The sequence below is a fragment of the Tamandua tetradactyla genome, chromosome 7 (assembly GCF_023851605.1).
Source record: "Tamandua tetradactyla isolate mTamTet1 chromosome 7, mTamTet1.pri, whole genome shotgun sequence".
Classification (NCBI taxonomy): domain Eukaryota; kingdom Metazoa; phylum Chordata; class Mammalia; order Pilosa; family Myrmecophagidae; genus Tamandua; species Tamandua tetradactyla.
Genome location: NC_135333.1, coordinates 110,277,476 through 110,293,651, shown reverse-complemented (window position 1 = coordinate 110,293,651; position 16,176 = coordinate 110,277,476). Strand labels below are relative to the sequence as shown.

Below are 16,176 nucleotides of genomic sequence, written 5' to 3'. Positions count from 1 at the left end.
GTTAGGGTTAAGCCAAAGGTCATCGAAGTTCTTCTTGTCCTTTGAAATTTAAAGAAACTTGCTTGAACCCTCATTCTAAGTCTTGTGGGAAGTCTAATGCACTCTTCTGAGATTTTGGGAACTTCTTGGAATGCATGATTATTTCTCACTTGAATGCTTTATTTATACTGAATTCATGATTTCATGAATGCTTTGCATCTTGCTCCCGGTGTGGGAGTTCTTTATTGAGTCTTCATGATAATGATGCATCTTGGGGAGAAGTACATGATCTGCATAACCACACAGTGTCATGAAAATGAAATAACTGAAAACAATCAAGTTGACATTTAGCTCTTTAAAATGGATGAATAAAGAAAGGAAGCAAATATCCATATTTTAAAAATTTAGTAGCGATATTAATTATCTGATTTCTAATTTTGGGGAGAGCCCACACCTGAGAGACTGTTAAGTTTCCAGAGTGTACGTCTTAAATATCCTTGAGAAAATGTGAGATCTAGCTGTGACTTCTTATCTAAGTCATATTTTTCACCATCTTTGTATTAACACTCTAGTGAATAGCAATTGTTTATCATTATTGGATTGTTCAAAATCCTAATCTGTACAGCTTGAGGTATTTATGGAGTCATTCCTTTTACTGACATCTTGCAGCTATTTCATAGGGAGCATGTTATTTCAGTTTACCCCTTATTACTAAGCAGTTTACCCATTCCCAGTTTGTGTGTGTGTGTATGTGTGTGATCAAATAGTTTAACTGCTAATGGATTTTATAAATATGAATTCTGCTGTTATGTTATTCACTGTGAGAGTATATGTGGGAAGAAAAAAAATACTTTCAAAGATGACTGCAGAAATAAAGGACAGTCTTTATTTACGGAAAAAAAAAAGAAATAAAGAAGAAAAAATTCATACATATCATACCCCTTACCCCTCCCTCTCATTGACCACTAGTATCTCAATCTACTCAACTTATTTTAACCTTTGTTCCCCCTATTATTTGTTTATTTTTATCCATATTTTTTACTTATCTATCCATACCCTAGATAAAAGGAGCATCAGATACAAGGTTTTCACAATCACACAGTCACATTGTAAAAGCCATGTCATTATGCAATCATCATCAAGAAACATGGCTACTGGAACACAGCTCTGCAGTTTCAGGTACTTCCCTCTAGTCACTCCAATACACCATAAACTAAAAAGGGGATATCTATATAATGCATAAGAAGAACCTCCAGGAAAACATTTCAACTCTGAAATTTCTCAGCCACTGACACTTTATTTTGTCTCACTTCTCTCTTTTCCTTTTGGTCAAGAAAGTTTTCTCAATCCCTTGTTGCTGGGTCCCAGCTCATTCCAGGAGAAAAAAGAAAAAAGGGACTATTACACAGCATTAAATATAACAATGACACATGCTACAACATGAATGAACCTTGAAAATGTTATGCTAAGTGAAAGAAGCCAGATATGTTTGCATGCATTAGTGTATTGTTCCCATATACCCCCTATTATTAACACCTTGTAATAGTGACATACATTTGTTCTGTACAATTCTTATATTTGTACAGTTAACCACAGACATCACCCATAACAGGGTTTAGGGTTCACAATGTTGTATGATTACATTTATATGAAATCCCCAGAAGAGGTAAATCTATAGAGAGAAAAAGTAGATTAGTGGTTCCAGGGGCTGGGGCGGGGGGAATGGAATGGAACATGATTGCTTATGGGTATGGAATTTCCTTTTGAGGTGGTGAAAATGTGCTGGAATTAGATAGTGGTGATGGTTGTACAACCTTGTGAATATGCTAAAAAAAACCACTGAATTGTGTACTTTAAAAGATTAGTTTTATGGAATGTGAATTATATCTCAGTTGAATATATTTATAATTATAAAAGTCTTTATGTATTTTTACATATATTACTATATATAAAAATGTTTATGATTCAATGAGGGGGAAAAAGTACAAATTGTATCCCTGATATGATTCAACCATGTAAAAATGATGTACATGTATGGTTGAGAACTAGAAGAGAACATGAATAAATGAAATAGTGATAATGGAATGCAGGTGAATTTTTTTTGGGGGGGTGAGGGGGAGGAGAGTAGCCATTATACTGTTCTTTGAGCATTGAGATGTTTTATTATTTTCCCAAGACAATGTCCACAAGAGGGCAGACAGAAGATGAAAACCAAGCCATGTAACACAAGCATAGGCTCAAAAACTGAATTCAACGAATTCAGTGTTGAAAGTAATCTTAGCAGTCATCTAAGTCCAGCTCCCTCACATTACAAGAAAACAACTGAGGCCCAGAGTAGTGAAGCAACTCCAAAGTCACCAGGCTGGTCAAAGCAAGAGGCAGAAATGAAACCCCAACTCCTCACTTCTCTATCAGTTCTCTTTCTACCAGACTGTGTCTTCCTAAACAAGACGATGTTTAATCTGGAAAAGTGAAAATTTGCAAGGATGTAAGTTAAGGAGCAAACTCTCATAAAGAACAGGTTTTTTGCTTGTTTTTGTTCTTTGTAGCAAGAGATGGTGGGTCTAGGAAGAAATTACAGGGAAGCAAATTTCAATCTAATAAAATAACTTCTCAACCAAATAAGGATGTCCAAAAGGTGGGACAGGTAGGGGATTTCTGATTCAAGCCAAAAAACAAAACGTTCTCTAATACAAGCTATTCCCAAGATTCTTCACCGGATCCGTGTTTGGGCTAGAGGTCTTCTCAATTCCCTTCCAACTCTTTAAAAGGTCCATGAATTTTTTGTTTGCAGTAGTAGGAGAATATAAAATTGCTGGATTTTGTTAAACCAACTCAGGTAGAGAGAGAGAAAGGATTCCTCACTTGCTAACGCCTCATTTTTTTATTATTACTGTTTTACTGAATTTCACCTCTGAGCTGATTTCATTATGTTAGTTCCTTTAGGAAGCACATCCCCAGAGATGCTAATGTCCCATCATAAGCCAACAATGTAGACGGCAAAGCAAGGCAGCATTCCCTTCCAGAAGTTCTAAATTCATACGATTTTGTGCCACTTCCTTCCTTTCAAATAACAGCGAGGCTACACCACTGACCATTAGATATGTGGCCAGATGCCCTCTGGGGAAGGTGGTAATTTAATTCTGGAAAGGATTCAATTTCAGTACCTGCACAGGCCAGGACAAGAAAGAAGAGGAAATGCAAGGATGATTTAATCAGTCTTTTCTGCTAGGAGGTAAACATTCTTTAACCTCTTTCTTATATCTCACCTAGTGCCCAGGTATCCACAAAACTCTCTACTGTGGAAAACTTAATGCCGATCCATATTAAGATGGCCAGTGGGTACAGAGTTGGAGGACAGACCATTTTCATGCCCCTCGCTGTAGCACCTGATAAACTATAAATACGGCTCTGCTTTTCTGCATAAGACTGAGATTCCAGATGTGAGAGAATAACAGGCCCTGAACTGAAACTAATCTTCCAGTTTAGGAAGAACAGAGGATTTTGCAAGGAGAATCTTCAGGCTGGAATTTTCTTTTCTTAAGTATAAAATAAGGAAGTCTAGACGAGTCGGGGCCAAGGAGGGATCACTTGTAACCATATCTCCATAATAAGACGATGATCAGGCAAGTCACTGAAGAGGAAATACAAATGCCCAATAAGCATTTGAAAAGATGCTAAACTTAATCAGGAGTCAGGTAAATGCAAATTAAAGTAATTAGATACTATTTCTCACCTACAATCTTGGCAAAAATTTAAGAATAATAACATTACAAACCACTTACCAAAAAAAGGGTCCCTTTCATACACTGCTGGGTAAAGAGTGAACTGTTACAACCTTTTCCAGAAATTATGTGATGATATCAATCAAAATATAAAATATATGTCTGTTTGACTTATTGGAGTCTATTCTCAAAAAAAAAAGCAGCAGTACATATATTCAAAAATATTGATTGTAGCATTGCTCATGTTGCAAACAATAGAAACTGCTCGGTAGGGGAACGTTTATGAATAAATTCAAGTATATCCATACTTTCATAACAAAAACTCAGTAAAATTTGAGAATAGTAAAATAATTTTCCAAATCAAATAAAGTTCCTAATCACTCCTTTCTTTTTTTCTTATAGGCTATTTTTAATATATTTACATCTGTAGGTATAGTGCTATATATCATGTTAATAAGTTATTAATTAATGACCTTTGAAATGCCCCATCAAAATTCTATGTGGTAGTTTGACAAATCGAGTGTTTCAAAGAAAATATATATCAATTTTTGGCAACTTTAAAAAGGTGTGAATATTAATTTGGTCTTGAAATCATGGCGTATCAGTAAACTCATTGGCAAAAAAATCTTAAGTGTTTATCTTTTCATATGAATGCAAAGAAAAAACATCTCTATATTTTGTTTCTCTCAACTGATCTGACCATTTTCTTAATATGTAGAGAATACTAGCCAACATAATTTTACATTTTAAAATATATGTATACTACTCAGAGGTAACTTCCATAAAAAGAAGAGGGATGCACAGAAAAAGGAGCAGAAAGAAAGGTGGAGTAAAAATACATAATTTTAACATCATGTTCCTGGTCTCCAGTCTCACTCAGCAAGTTGAGGCATCCTATGCTCTTTCTTCCATACCTGCCTAGTTATCTGAGAATTAAATAAGGCCCACTTGAGATGCTTAACCTGCTGGTTCCCCCAAAGTCTCCAGAAGTACAATGGGATATAAAACCATGAATCTTAAAGGACTTAAGGGCAAAGACACAAACGGACATTTGCACACCAATGTTTATAGCAACATTATTTACAATTGCAAAGAGATGGAAACAGCCAAAATCTCCATCAACAGAAGAGTGGCTAAACAAACTGTGGTATATACATACGATGGAATATTATGCAGCTTTAAGACAAGATAAACTTATGAACCATGTAATAACATGGATGGACCTAGAGAATATTATGCTGAGTGAATCCAGCCAAAAACTAAAGGACAAATACTGTATGGTCCCACTGATGTGAACGGACATTCGAGAATAAACTTGAAATATGTCATTGGTAACAGAGTTCAGCAGGAGTTAGAAACAGGGTAAGACAATGGGTAATTGAAGCTGAAGGGATACAGACTGTGCAACAGGACTAGATACAAAAACTCAAAAATGGACAGCACAATAATACCTAATTGTAAAGTTATCATGTTAAAACACTGAATGAAGCTGCATCTGAGCTATAGGTTTTTGTTTTGTTTTGTTTTGTTTTGTTTTGATTTTACTATTATTACTTTTATTTTTTTCTCTATATTAACATTCTATATCTTTTTCGGTTATGTTGCTAGTTCTTCTAAACCAATGCAAATGTACTAAGAAATGATGATCATGCATCTATGTGATGATGTTAAGAATTAATGATTGCATGTGTAGAATGGTATGATCTCTAAATGTTGGGTTAATTTCTTTTTTTCCGTTAATTAAAAAAAAAAAAAAAAGAGAAGGGATAATTGGAGATGAAGGGATACAGACTGTACAACGGGACTGGATATAAAAACTCAGAAATGGACAGCACAATACTACCCAATTGTAATGCAATTATGTTAAAACACTGAATGAAGCAGCATGTGAGGTATAGGTTTTTTGTTTTTGTTTTTTTTTCTTTCTATTATTGTTTTAATTCTTATTCTGTTGTCTTTTTATTTCTTTTTCTAAATTGATGCAAATGTACTAAGAAATGATGAATATGCAACTATGTGATGTTATTAAGAATTACTGATTGTACATGTAGATTGGAATGATTTCTAATTGTTTTGTTAATTCTTTTTTTAATTAATAAAAAAAAAAAAAAACCATGAATCTTTCCATGAGTCTCTATAAGGTAATGTTATCTGTCCCTCCTTCAATGCCCCAATACAATCTATTTACACCTCTCATGCCAGTTAAAAACAATGAACAAGGTAGACTGTGATATCTCTGCACCTGCGTTATTATCCCCCACCAGATGGTAGGGGCCTCGGCAGCTGGGTGTGTAGCTCAGAATCAGATCTCAAGTTCTGGGAAGACTGGAGCATTCTGCCAGCCCAAACTCCCATGTGAAGTCTCAGGGCTCTCTACAAAACTCCCCCAAGCAAGGTAGCCTGTGACGGAGGAACTTCTCCCTCACCCTCAACCTTCAGACAGTTGTTCCTTCTTGGGGAAAGTGTGGCTGCTAGAAAGTTCTTCCAGGAATGGAATTAAAATCTCTTCCTGAAATTTCGAGATTTAATCCCAGTCTAACCTCTTAGCAACCTCCAAAACAGATCAAATCTCTTTTTATTAGAACCTTAATATTTTTCCTAGCCCACATTTAAAAAGAAGAATCATTATTAAATAAGCTTTGCACATTAAAAAAAATAATTATTATTAAATAACCTTCCTCCCTCACACATCAATATACAAGGGGTGGAATAAGGTAGTCTATTGTCTAACATATTTTATTGATTTTATAATGTGCTTTTCAACTTTCTGGTTTAAAAAAAACAGTCAAGAATATAACAGTCAAGAATTTGGAAATTCAGAACACAAATATGTTCTTCTCACTCCTTTGGATTTTCTCATCTCCACTGCAAGCACACAGTTTCTTGAATGCTGTTGGGATAACTAGCGTGGGCATATCTATATTGCGACAAGCTACCCAGCTCTGCTAGGAAGAGTCCATCCTAGGAAGGAAATATCTTCTCACTTAAGGGGCTGGGCTTCCTGGGCCGGCTCAGGACTTCATATGCAGCCTAGATCTCCAGGAAGTGCCTCTGTGTCTGTTTGATGCCGGTTATGGTCAGGGTGCCAGGTCTTCACTAGCTCCAGGTAACTCCGATGTATTTCTTCATTTGCTACCCCCTCAGAGAGGCCCAAAGCCTTAAGAAAACAGAAGCTGACAAATTAGAATTCTACAAGTTTTCAGGGCACCTAGGCCCCTCCCTGCTCTCTTGCTAATAAGTTATGGCATCTCTGGAATTGTCTTCTACTTGCCTGTGGGAAAGGCCCAGAGTCTCTGATTAGAGTTCCAGCTTTTGAAACATGAATAAGTTCTGGATCTCCTGGGAAGAGCCAGGAATGATATTTAATCATAGCTGCAAATTTTCCTACCTGGAACTTCATATCCCTGACAATCAAAGTCTCCTTCCCACAAGAGAAAGTGGGGCATATGTACACCAAAAGACCTGTACAAGAACATTCATAGCAGCTTTATTCATAATAACCCCAAACTGGAAACAATATAAATATCTATCAACAACAGAATAGATAAATTGTGATATGGTCATGTGATAGGACACTATAGAGCAATGAAAACATTTTTCAATTATGTGTAACAGTGTGAATGAATCTCACAAACATAATGTTGAGTGAAAGAAGCCAAATACAAAAGTGTACATACTAGATAATTCCACTTATATGAAGTTCAAGAAAGGGCAAGATTAATCTATGGTGATAAAAGTCAGAATAGAGGTTACTTTTGCAGGTAGGGAAAGAGCATGTGGGAAACTTCTTAGCGCTAGAATGTTCTGAATGGTGGTTACATAATCGTGTCCATAAAATTAGTATACTTTATACATGTTATACTTCAATAAAAAGTAAGTGATATACATTTATATCTCTTCCTGCTTATTATTAGAGCCTCTGCATCTTTGCCCATTGCACACAGAACCCCAAAGAAGCAAGGATATGCTTCTGGGGTCTGGCCTGGCAGACATGAGAACAGTACTTCCACAGAAAGGGCACCAGCTCCAGTAAGCCTTAGCCTAACCCCTGGAGCCATCCCAGATGAGAAAGGGAGGGCAGAAAGTCTTACCTGGCACGCCAGCTGCTGCCTTTCATCCTGAAAATTGCGAAATAAATTCATAGAGCTTCTCCCACTCCTGGAAATAGCCACTGCTGAAGCCAGAATCTTTCACCAGCAGCCTCCAGGTCGAGTAAAGCAGAAGGAGGCCAGACTCCATGAGGTGACCAAGGAAAGGGAAGAAGCTAAACCAACCCAAGAAGAAACCAAGGGTTTCTGCTATGTAGCTGAGGGTAGCAGCTGTGTTGTAGAAGGTGCTATATGCTAGCGGACCCATGAAAGCAAGATAAGCTAATCCCAGCCGGTAGAGACGCACACTGAGTGTCTCTGACCCCACTGAAACTTTGTAGCAGCGATGCTTCTGGGCTGTAATGCTGGCAGCCAAGCTGATGGGCAGGATGGCTATGGGGCGACCATAGAAGATAGGAGAAGTAAGAAATGCCACCCCCAGAGTGGTCTTAAAGTCTGAGGTCTGGTCACCAACAGCAGCCACCAGCAGGACCCCTAGGCCAACTGCCAATGGGAGGCCTACAATGTGAAAGTTGGGCATGGAAGAAAGGCTAATCAGGGACACAAGGCCAAAATAGATACCCACTATCATCTGGGCGACAAAACGAATGGAACTTAGAGGGGGTATTTCCCCTCCTGGACTCTGCTTCTGCCCCTGGGCTTTGTTGACCTGAGCTACAAGGCTTGGGAGCTTCCAGAATTCCCAGAGCCAGCCCAGCCCACCACCCCCTAAGGTAAGCATCCAAAGCAAGGCATGGCTGTCCCGCCCCAGGTACAGGTGGTGGAGCCCAGCAAGGCCGCCTACAGCCCAGAGGGCATAGGTCACAAGGAGCCCCTTGGCCATTGCCTAGGGCAAGGACGTCAAGACAAGTCCAGTGACACCTGACATTGCTTGAGGTGCAGAAATCTCAGGGTTCTTGGTGAGAATCATAACCCCAGAGCCATCCTTAGTCCTAAGGAGTAGAAAAAAGAAACAAAAACAGAGTGAATAGAGGATATACAGGCCCCATTATAAAAACCATTTCTCCTTCCACTAGAAATCAAGTCCAGATCTCCCTGAGTAACCTAAAATGCTAGTTCGCCCATACAATGTTGGTCTAGTATCTCCGTTCTGTTCTTTACAAACAGGACGACTCTAAATTTAGGGGAGAATGGGATTTAAAATGACTTCAGTGGAATAACTGAGAACTCGGCACACAGATTAAAAAAAAGTATAAGCTTAAATTTCATACCTCACATATGACCATGAACCTGGCAAATGACCCATGACGGTGCATGGAGACAGGATGCCCTTTGAAAGTTCCCACCCACTTTGAGAGCCCTCAGTTCCACCCCACACTTAATTCCTGTTGCTGCCTCAGACACCTGGCCAGGTTTTCCATCTCTCCTGGCCATGAAACCCTGATACAAGTCAAACTTGAAGGGGGTAGGGCAAGGTTCAAGGCTTTAACAAAATACATGGTCCTCAATTCCCTCCACTTAAACAGTTTGGATAACTACTTTTTGACCTAGATCCTGGCAATTCACAATTCAACCACCTCCTTCCGAGGCAGTCTTGGAAAGCACCCCCCCCCCCAAAACCAGCAGGAGGAATCCCCCAAAAGTCAAACCAGATGCCAAAGCGTGCCTGCCAGTGTCCAGGGCCTCCCCTCTACGTAGAGTTAGCCGCACAGATCACCACCAGTCAGCACCAGCGCGTAGATCACGGGCGGATCCAGCGGCTGCACCTGAGTGCCCCGGCTCCCAGACCCAGTCAGGCCAAGTCGTTTCCCTTGCCCACGGAGTCAAAATGGCCCCTCTCACTCCGCTCCCATTCCATCCAAATGAACTTTGCCTTTCTCTGTCTGCTGGGTAAAAGTCACAGAGGCTGGGCTGTTCAGGGCCAGGCCCCTCCCCAAGGCCCTTCCTGGCTTCTCGGGATTACCTTTCCTCTTTGGGCTTCTCTAGCCCGACCTCTCCAGTTAACTAGGTTTAAGGTGTTGTAGGCGCTTCCCGCCTCCCCTAGTTTCAAGGAGCTGGCTCAGCGCCTCAGCCCGGACCCAGCACGCCTGCACTGTCGCTTCACCGCTGCCAGGTGGCGCTGCCACTTCCTTAAGGGCGCGTCCGGGCGGGTCCCCAGCTTCACCTTGGCAGGCGGCTGGGGCAAAGCAGCCCTGGGTGGCCCCTGAGGAGAGGCTGCCTGGCAGGAACGAGGAAGAGGTCCCACCAACAAACTTAAAAAAGACAGGCTCATATTTATGCAAAAATAGGCCCTCATCTCTTTCCTCCCCACAAATGGGAGGGTGACGCCTCCTCCCTCCATATTCCCGTTGCCCTTCAAAACACCCGGGACGCCTCCACTTTCAACTCCTCTAACGCAGAAACATCCACGGACAGGCAGGCAGCAGGGAGAGAGATCTCGTGAGTTTGCCTCCCCGCCGGGTTTCCAGGGCTGTCAGGCAGAGACTCACTGCATCCAGGCCAGAGCCTGAGACCTGAGGAGCTTCCCAACCCAGCTCAGTCCTGCGGGCTATGGGAGAGAGGGAAAAACAAGTGCACAAAGGGCTAGGGAATGAGACGTGTGACGCCAGGAGAGGAAAGACGCAGTCCTGGACTCAGCAGGCCGAGGAATCTGCCTTTCTCCCGCCTCCAATGCTGGAATGCAGCTGAGATGCAAGACATCTTCATTTCAATGTCCTCGGCCTGCATTTCGGTTCTGCTACGTGACCTTGCCTAAGTCACGCCGCTCCTTGGGCCTCAGTTTTCTCCTCTGTAAAGGAGGGGCTTGGATCCCCAAAGTCCCCAGGCTTGAAGGGATTGGGTTGGGCGGGCATGTCCTCACTCGTGTCGCCTCCCGGTAGAAGAGTATGTCTGTTCCCTTCATACCCGCAATCCCCTCAGTCCCTATCCCAATCTGGGGAGGGAGTGCGTCTCCCTGTTTTGTCCTTTAACTACGAGCGCACCCAGCGGCCGGGGCTGGGAGGGCGGGGGCGAGCCGGGGAGCTGAATAATGAATGAGACTTAATTGGGCGGGCACTGAGCCGCCGCGCTGTAAGCTCAGCAAACAGCGCGGGCCGAGGTGGCGGCTGCTGGACAAACAAACTAGTTCCCTGTGCAGGGTGCAGGCTGGGATGACAGCGACAGAAGGAGTGGGCGGAGAGGGCAGCACACTCGGGACCCTTGGGCCGCCGCGCACCGTTAGCTCTGCGGAGGGGAGGAACCCAGGAGTTCCAGGCTGCGCTGGCTTCTCGGACAGAACGGTCAAAAAGGGGACTTAGGGCTCGATCTGCGAAGCTAAGACCCGAGAGGGAAAAGGGGGGATTGTGCGGGGACAGCCAGGGTCCCAACGGTGAGGGGAATGCTAGAGAAAGATGAAGAAACGAGTGGAGGGCGGTGGAGAGAGGGAGAAGTGAGCGAGGAAAAAGCATGCACGGGGGGAAGGGCGGCTGGGGTGGGAGGTGGGAGAAAAGCTGTTAGCCCGAGGAAGGGGAAGAGAGATGGAAGAACAAGTGAAGGGAGGCTGAGGGGCCGGGAGAAAAGAGGAATCGGAGAAGAAGAGTCAAGGAGAGGGATGGGAGGTGACCGGAATGAAAACGAGGGGGCGGTGGGGCGGGCGAGAGGCTCCCCTGCCTCCGCCTCGCCCCGCCACTCTCCCCGCCTCCCGCTCTCTCCAGTCTCCCGCACTCACTTTGTCACAATTACGGGGCCGTCACTCGGCCCGGATTGTTTTCCCCAAATTGTTGTTCGTAAACAGGAGCGGGGTGGGGGCCTGGAGGGGAGAACCTAATAAGCTGGAGGGGAGGGTCTGCCTTGCAGTGGGTCAGCATGATGGTGTATTTTCCCGCTAGAGGTCTCAAGGTCCGCGAGCGAATGCTGAGACCCATGCAGGAATTCTGGTTGCTAGCCTATCCTTGTCGCTGGTCACTCTTTTAACCTTTCTGACCCTTTTCAGCTTCGCTGCCTTGGTTTCCCCAGCAGAGCTCAGCAGAGATTCGATGCTGGGGGTGGCCCCGGCGGTTATAGATGGGGGTGGCCGCGGCGGTTATAGATGGGGTCCAAACTTTCCTTCCCTCACCATTCCTTCTAGCTTTTTACTACCCGGCGGGGTGGGGCTGTCTATCCCTGTGCAGGGGCCCCAAGGCCTCCCTGGAGAGCTGGCCGTGCAGGTCTGGGCTGCCCCCTGCCCTGCCCGCCTTCTCCAGCCCAGACTCCATGCCGCTCAGTGCTCCGGGCCACCTTGCTGTCCCTTAATTCCGCAAACATCTGTTGCGTGCCCTCAGTGCGCCGGAGAGCAGCGTTGGCCTCCCTCCGCCCCTGGGGCGCTTCTCCACCTTCACCCCCCCATCCCCCCTTCCAGGCTGGCCCGGCCTGTCGGCTCCGTGACAGCCGCCGCAGAAGCCTGGGCCCCGCGGGAGCGGCCGGAGAAGAGCAGCCGCATGGCTGGCTCCAACACCGGCCTCCGCGGCGGCTCCAGGGGCAACGGAGGGTAGCGGCTGCTGAAGCGAAACCGGAGCGGGCCCCGGGAGTTGGCAGGGCTGGACCAGGGCGGGGGAGGGGGAGGGGGACCGCCCTGGGCGAGCTTCTCTATGGGTCTCTAAGGCCTGTGGGTCTCCTCATTCCGTCACCTTCGGATCCCGCTGGGGCCAGACCCTGACAGGCTCCGCGCGCGGGGACCGAGGTGAACTCCCAGTGCCCCCTCCCCCAGCCCGAGTGATTTACACGCGGGCTGGGCGCAGCGGCCGCTTCCCAATCAGGAATATCGACCCCGGGCGGGGCCCCTGGGCAGCATCGATCCCTCTAAGGCTCGGGATTTAAAAATGTCAAATTTGCCTTTTCCATGCAGGCGGAGGGGGGGGGGCCTGTAGGAGGGGGCTTGGAGGGGCTGGGCGCGGACAGCGGAGCATCGACCTGGTGCCTGTGCCTGGAATAGAGAAGCGACCGGGCCATACCAAGACTTTGGTGCCGAGTAGCTCTCCTTGGGTTCGCAATCGCCTCTGGATCGTGGCAAGAAGGAAGCCCTGATCCATTCTCCATCCCCATGGTCCGAGCTGAGTTATCCCCAGAGGGAGGAGACCCAGGGGAACAAAAAGACACTCAAAATGTAGAGAGTACAGAGAGACAATCTGGAAAAGATCCTTAAATTGAAGATGTGCAGACACAAAGAGGGGTTCAGAGGCAAAGCTATAGAGGCTTCAGAAGATACCCCAAGCCTTGAGGAAGAGCAAGACAAACAGAAGGTTGCTGAAAGCTACACTGAACAAAATAGAGAGCCAGAGACTCAGTCATTCTAACTGTTCTGTGGACCCATGAGTTTCAGCAATGGCTGGGGGCTCTGCTCAAACCTCACAAACCTTGGTATGTTTGTGAAGGGGAGGGGAGTGGAAACAAGGCAGAATGAAGAGTTATTAGGAAGAGTAATTAGAGTATAATTACTGTAATCCTCTCAAGGTGTCAACCAGTACCTGGACCTGTTCCCAGGGGCAGCTAGGTCAGGCCCCAAAGAGGTAGACTCTCCTGGAGGTCTGATGATCTGCCCCTTCTCCTTAGCATCATACAGGTATCTACTCATCATCCACCTCCTTCTCTCTGACCACTAGCCTGGGGAGGTCAGATGGGTTGGAGATCAAGTCTCACACTGGAGGCTATTTATACATGTGTTTGTGTAGGGGTGTGGGCTACAGAGGACTCTGGAGTAACCAGTCCAGAGATCAGCAACTGGATCTCCAAACTTTGGAGGAAAACATCCACCACTTCCAAGAGGCTCAGGAAAGGGATATTGTTTGGGGCAGTGGTGGAGGAGGGGTGCAGTTATCCAGACTAGCACTGTCACAGTTAACATCTACCCCCCACCTCCACACGCACACCCTCAGCACACCTCAGCTGTCACCGTGCACACTGCCATTTCTTCCAGAACTGGAGACAGTAAACTGACAGACAGCAAGGGGTGTGAGGGCAAGGATACCATGAAGAGGCAGGGCCTCATCCTCAGACACGGGCAATGCACACCTCCACTGACAAAATCAGGCCGACACATCCCTGACAATCCCACTGACACACACAGTCACTGTTCCCTACATGTGATCCACACCCATCAATCCCTGTCACACAGATCTCTGCTTGCACAGACAGGCACAATTCCTCCCAAGTCAGGCAGATCGCAGGGCATAGTTTGAAGGCTTTTCTGTACCCTTTTTTTTTTTGACACCTGAGAGCTTAAATTGCCTAAGGGGAAGGGAGGGCGTAAGTCCCGACCACGTCTCAAATTCTGCAACCAGAGCCAGCCCCCAGAACTGGAAGGCCCAGACCAAGGAAGTCTGGGATTAGGGTTGAGGGGAAGGATGGGAAGCAGATGGGGCAGTGGGGCTGGAAAGACGGGCCTCCCTTACTCCCCCTCCTGCCACTGGCCTCTCTCCTGGCACGTCCACTGGCGGCCCATCCAGCCTGTCGCCTTTCTGTCAGTCCAATAATGAATGCGCTCTCGGGCCCCGCACCCTCCCGCGGAGTCGTTCATCACTGCCAGCACCGCCCACCTCTCTGCCTGCCCGCCGGGAGGGCCAAGAGACCCCAGCGCGAGAGCCCCTCTCCCCCCTACCTCGACCACTAATTGTCAGATTGAGATGTTGATTTGTCAGCCAGGAGCTGGCGCCAAAGAATCCGCAGTAAAATGTGGATTCCCCGAACTTCCTTTTGGCCCCACTTGGGTTGACCCTGCCATGGAGCTTTTCTTGATTTGATGTGAGTAGGTTGGATTTCACTTAAGAGACTCAGGAACCAGAAGCTCAGTGTCATTCTATTCCTGTAAGAGTTTCTCTAAGGGGGGGCCGCCCCGGGCGCAGTTGCGCTCGTACAGACCGGAGACCCTAGGGCTTAGTCCACCAGTCTCCCAACAGGGTGCGCCCTGGGCCACGTTCCTCTTCACTCCGGCAACCGAGTCCCGGCTCCCCACAGGAAGCCTGCAGGCCACATTTTCCCAACACTCTTCAGGGGACGCCGGGAGACCCAATTCCGCTCATTCCCTTTTCCAGGGGCCTCCGGCTGTAGCTCCGCTCTCCGGCAGGAGGCGCCCCTGCTGCAAGCCCGCCCTCGTCCAGCCCCAGGCTTCTAGGCTGCAGTCCCACCCCCCACCCTCTCCCCGGCCCAGGCCAGGGAGCAACCCCGGCGGCCCGCTGAGTGACGGGCGGCCGGTGATTATGCGGAGGGGGGAGCGGGGTACGCCGCGGGCGGCAGAGCTGACCCTTCACATTTCCGATCCGCCGGGACCCTCATCCATCCGAAGCTGCTCTTTGTCTGGCCGCCTAATTGCCGGCGGACAGGATGGATGGCGGGACCGACAGCCGCGGAATCCCTAATAAAGGCCGCGGCCGCCGGGGAGGAAGGGAGAGAGGGAGGGGGAGTAAGAGGGAAAGGATGAAGGGGGGTGGGAGGAAGCACCGGGCTGCCAGCTCTGAGCCGCCCCAGCGCAAAGCGCACGGGAGGGGGGCCCATCCCGGTTGCCGGACCCGGAGTCTCGGGTCCACGGGGGTCGGGGTGCGGTGGGTGTGCTATTTGCGGGATAAGGGGAAGGAGCTCCTGGCCGGGTCAAAAGAGCAACCTAGGTAGGGCCGACCCCGGTGCCCGGGAGATCTCGCTCAGCCGGGCCTTCAAGGCTTCGAGTTTGGTGCTGCCTCTAGGGCTACCGGCTCTCACCAGCCAGTACCCCTCCCTCGGTTCCCCCCTCCCCTCCCCTCCCCCCTACCCCCTTCCCCCACGAACGGACGAATGGGCTCACCTGCCGATCTCCCAGCGCGAGATCCTATATCCCCGCCGAGAAATGAGGGGTCTGACAGCTGTCTGTGCGGCCGCTCACCACATTTCATTAACTGGAGGCTGGAGCAGGTGGGTGGGCGGTTATGGGTGGGGAATGAGGGGGACGCAGAGAGCTGGAAAGGGAGGCTAGGGCGAGGAGCCTCACCTGGCCAAGGGTCGAGGCCTACGGAAGTAAGTCAGGAGTGCTCTCAGGTCTGACACCCCTGGCGCAATCTCTGCCGGCGCTCAGCCCTGAGGCGCTAGCGCAGCCCTTTGAACCCAAAGCGACACAGAGCTGTGATGCCAAGGACAAAGGCTGAAGAGAGGAAGCCCTGGGCCAGGCGGCACATTCTCCCGCTAGCCCCACAGCTGAGGAACGTTGACCTCCTCACAAGGAAGCAAAGTACCCGTAGACTCTTGGGCCGCCGCTGTTCCCCAGCCCCCGCCCCTGCAGCAGGAGGGGAACTGTGCTCAGCCCTCGGCTCCAGTTTTCCTCTGTTTCATCTCTTGAACAATTTTTCCTTTTCCTAAGTGGCTCGCTTCGCTTCCCTTTCCCTTCTCTCTGCCCTCTCCTACTCATTATGAACGCCTCTTCCCCACCAGGAATTTACACCATCCGT

At 47.4% G+C, this 16,176-nt stretch overlaps 1 protein-coding gene across 1 annotated transcript; it reads right to left on the bottom strand.

Moving 5' to 3' along the window:
• Positions 1–5,665: 5,665 nt before the first annotated feature.
• On the bottom strand, positions 5,666–15,765 carry DNAJC22 (DnaJ heat shock protein family (Hsp40) member C22). The gene is given in 5 exon segments (XM_077170803.1): positions 5,666–6,759; positions 6,761–6,861; positions 7,796–7,834; positions 7,836–8,745; positions 15,540–15,765. Coding segments are annotated over 4 exon segments (1,035 nt in total). The 5' UTR covers positions 8,637–8,745; positions 15,540–15,765; the 3' UTR covers positions 5,666–6,665.
• Positions 15,766–16,176: the final 411 nt, after the last annotated feature.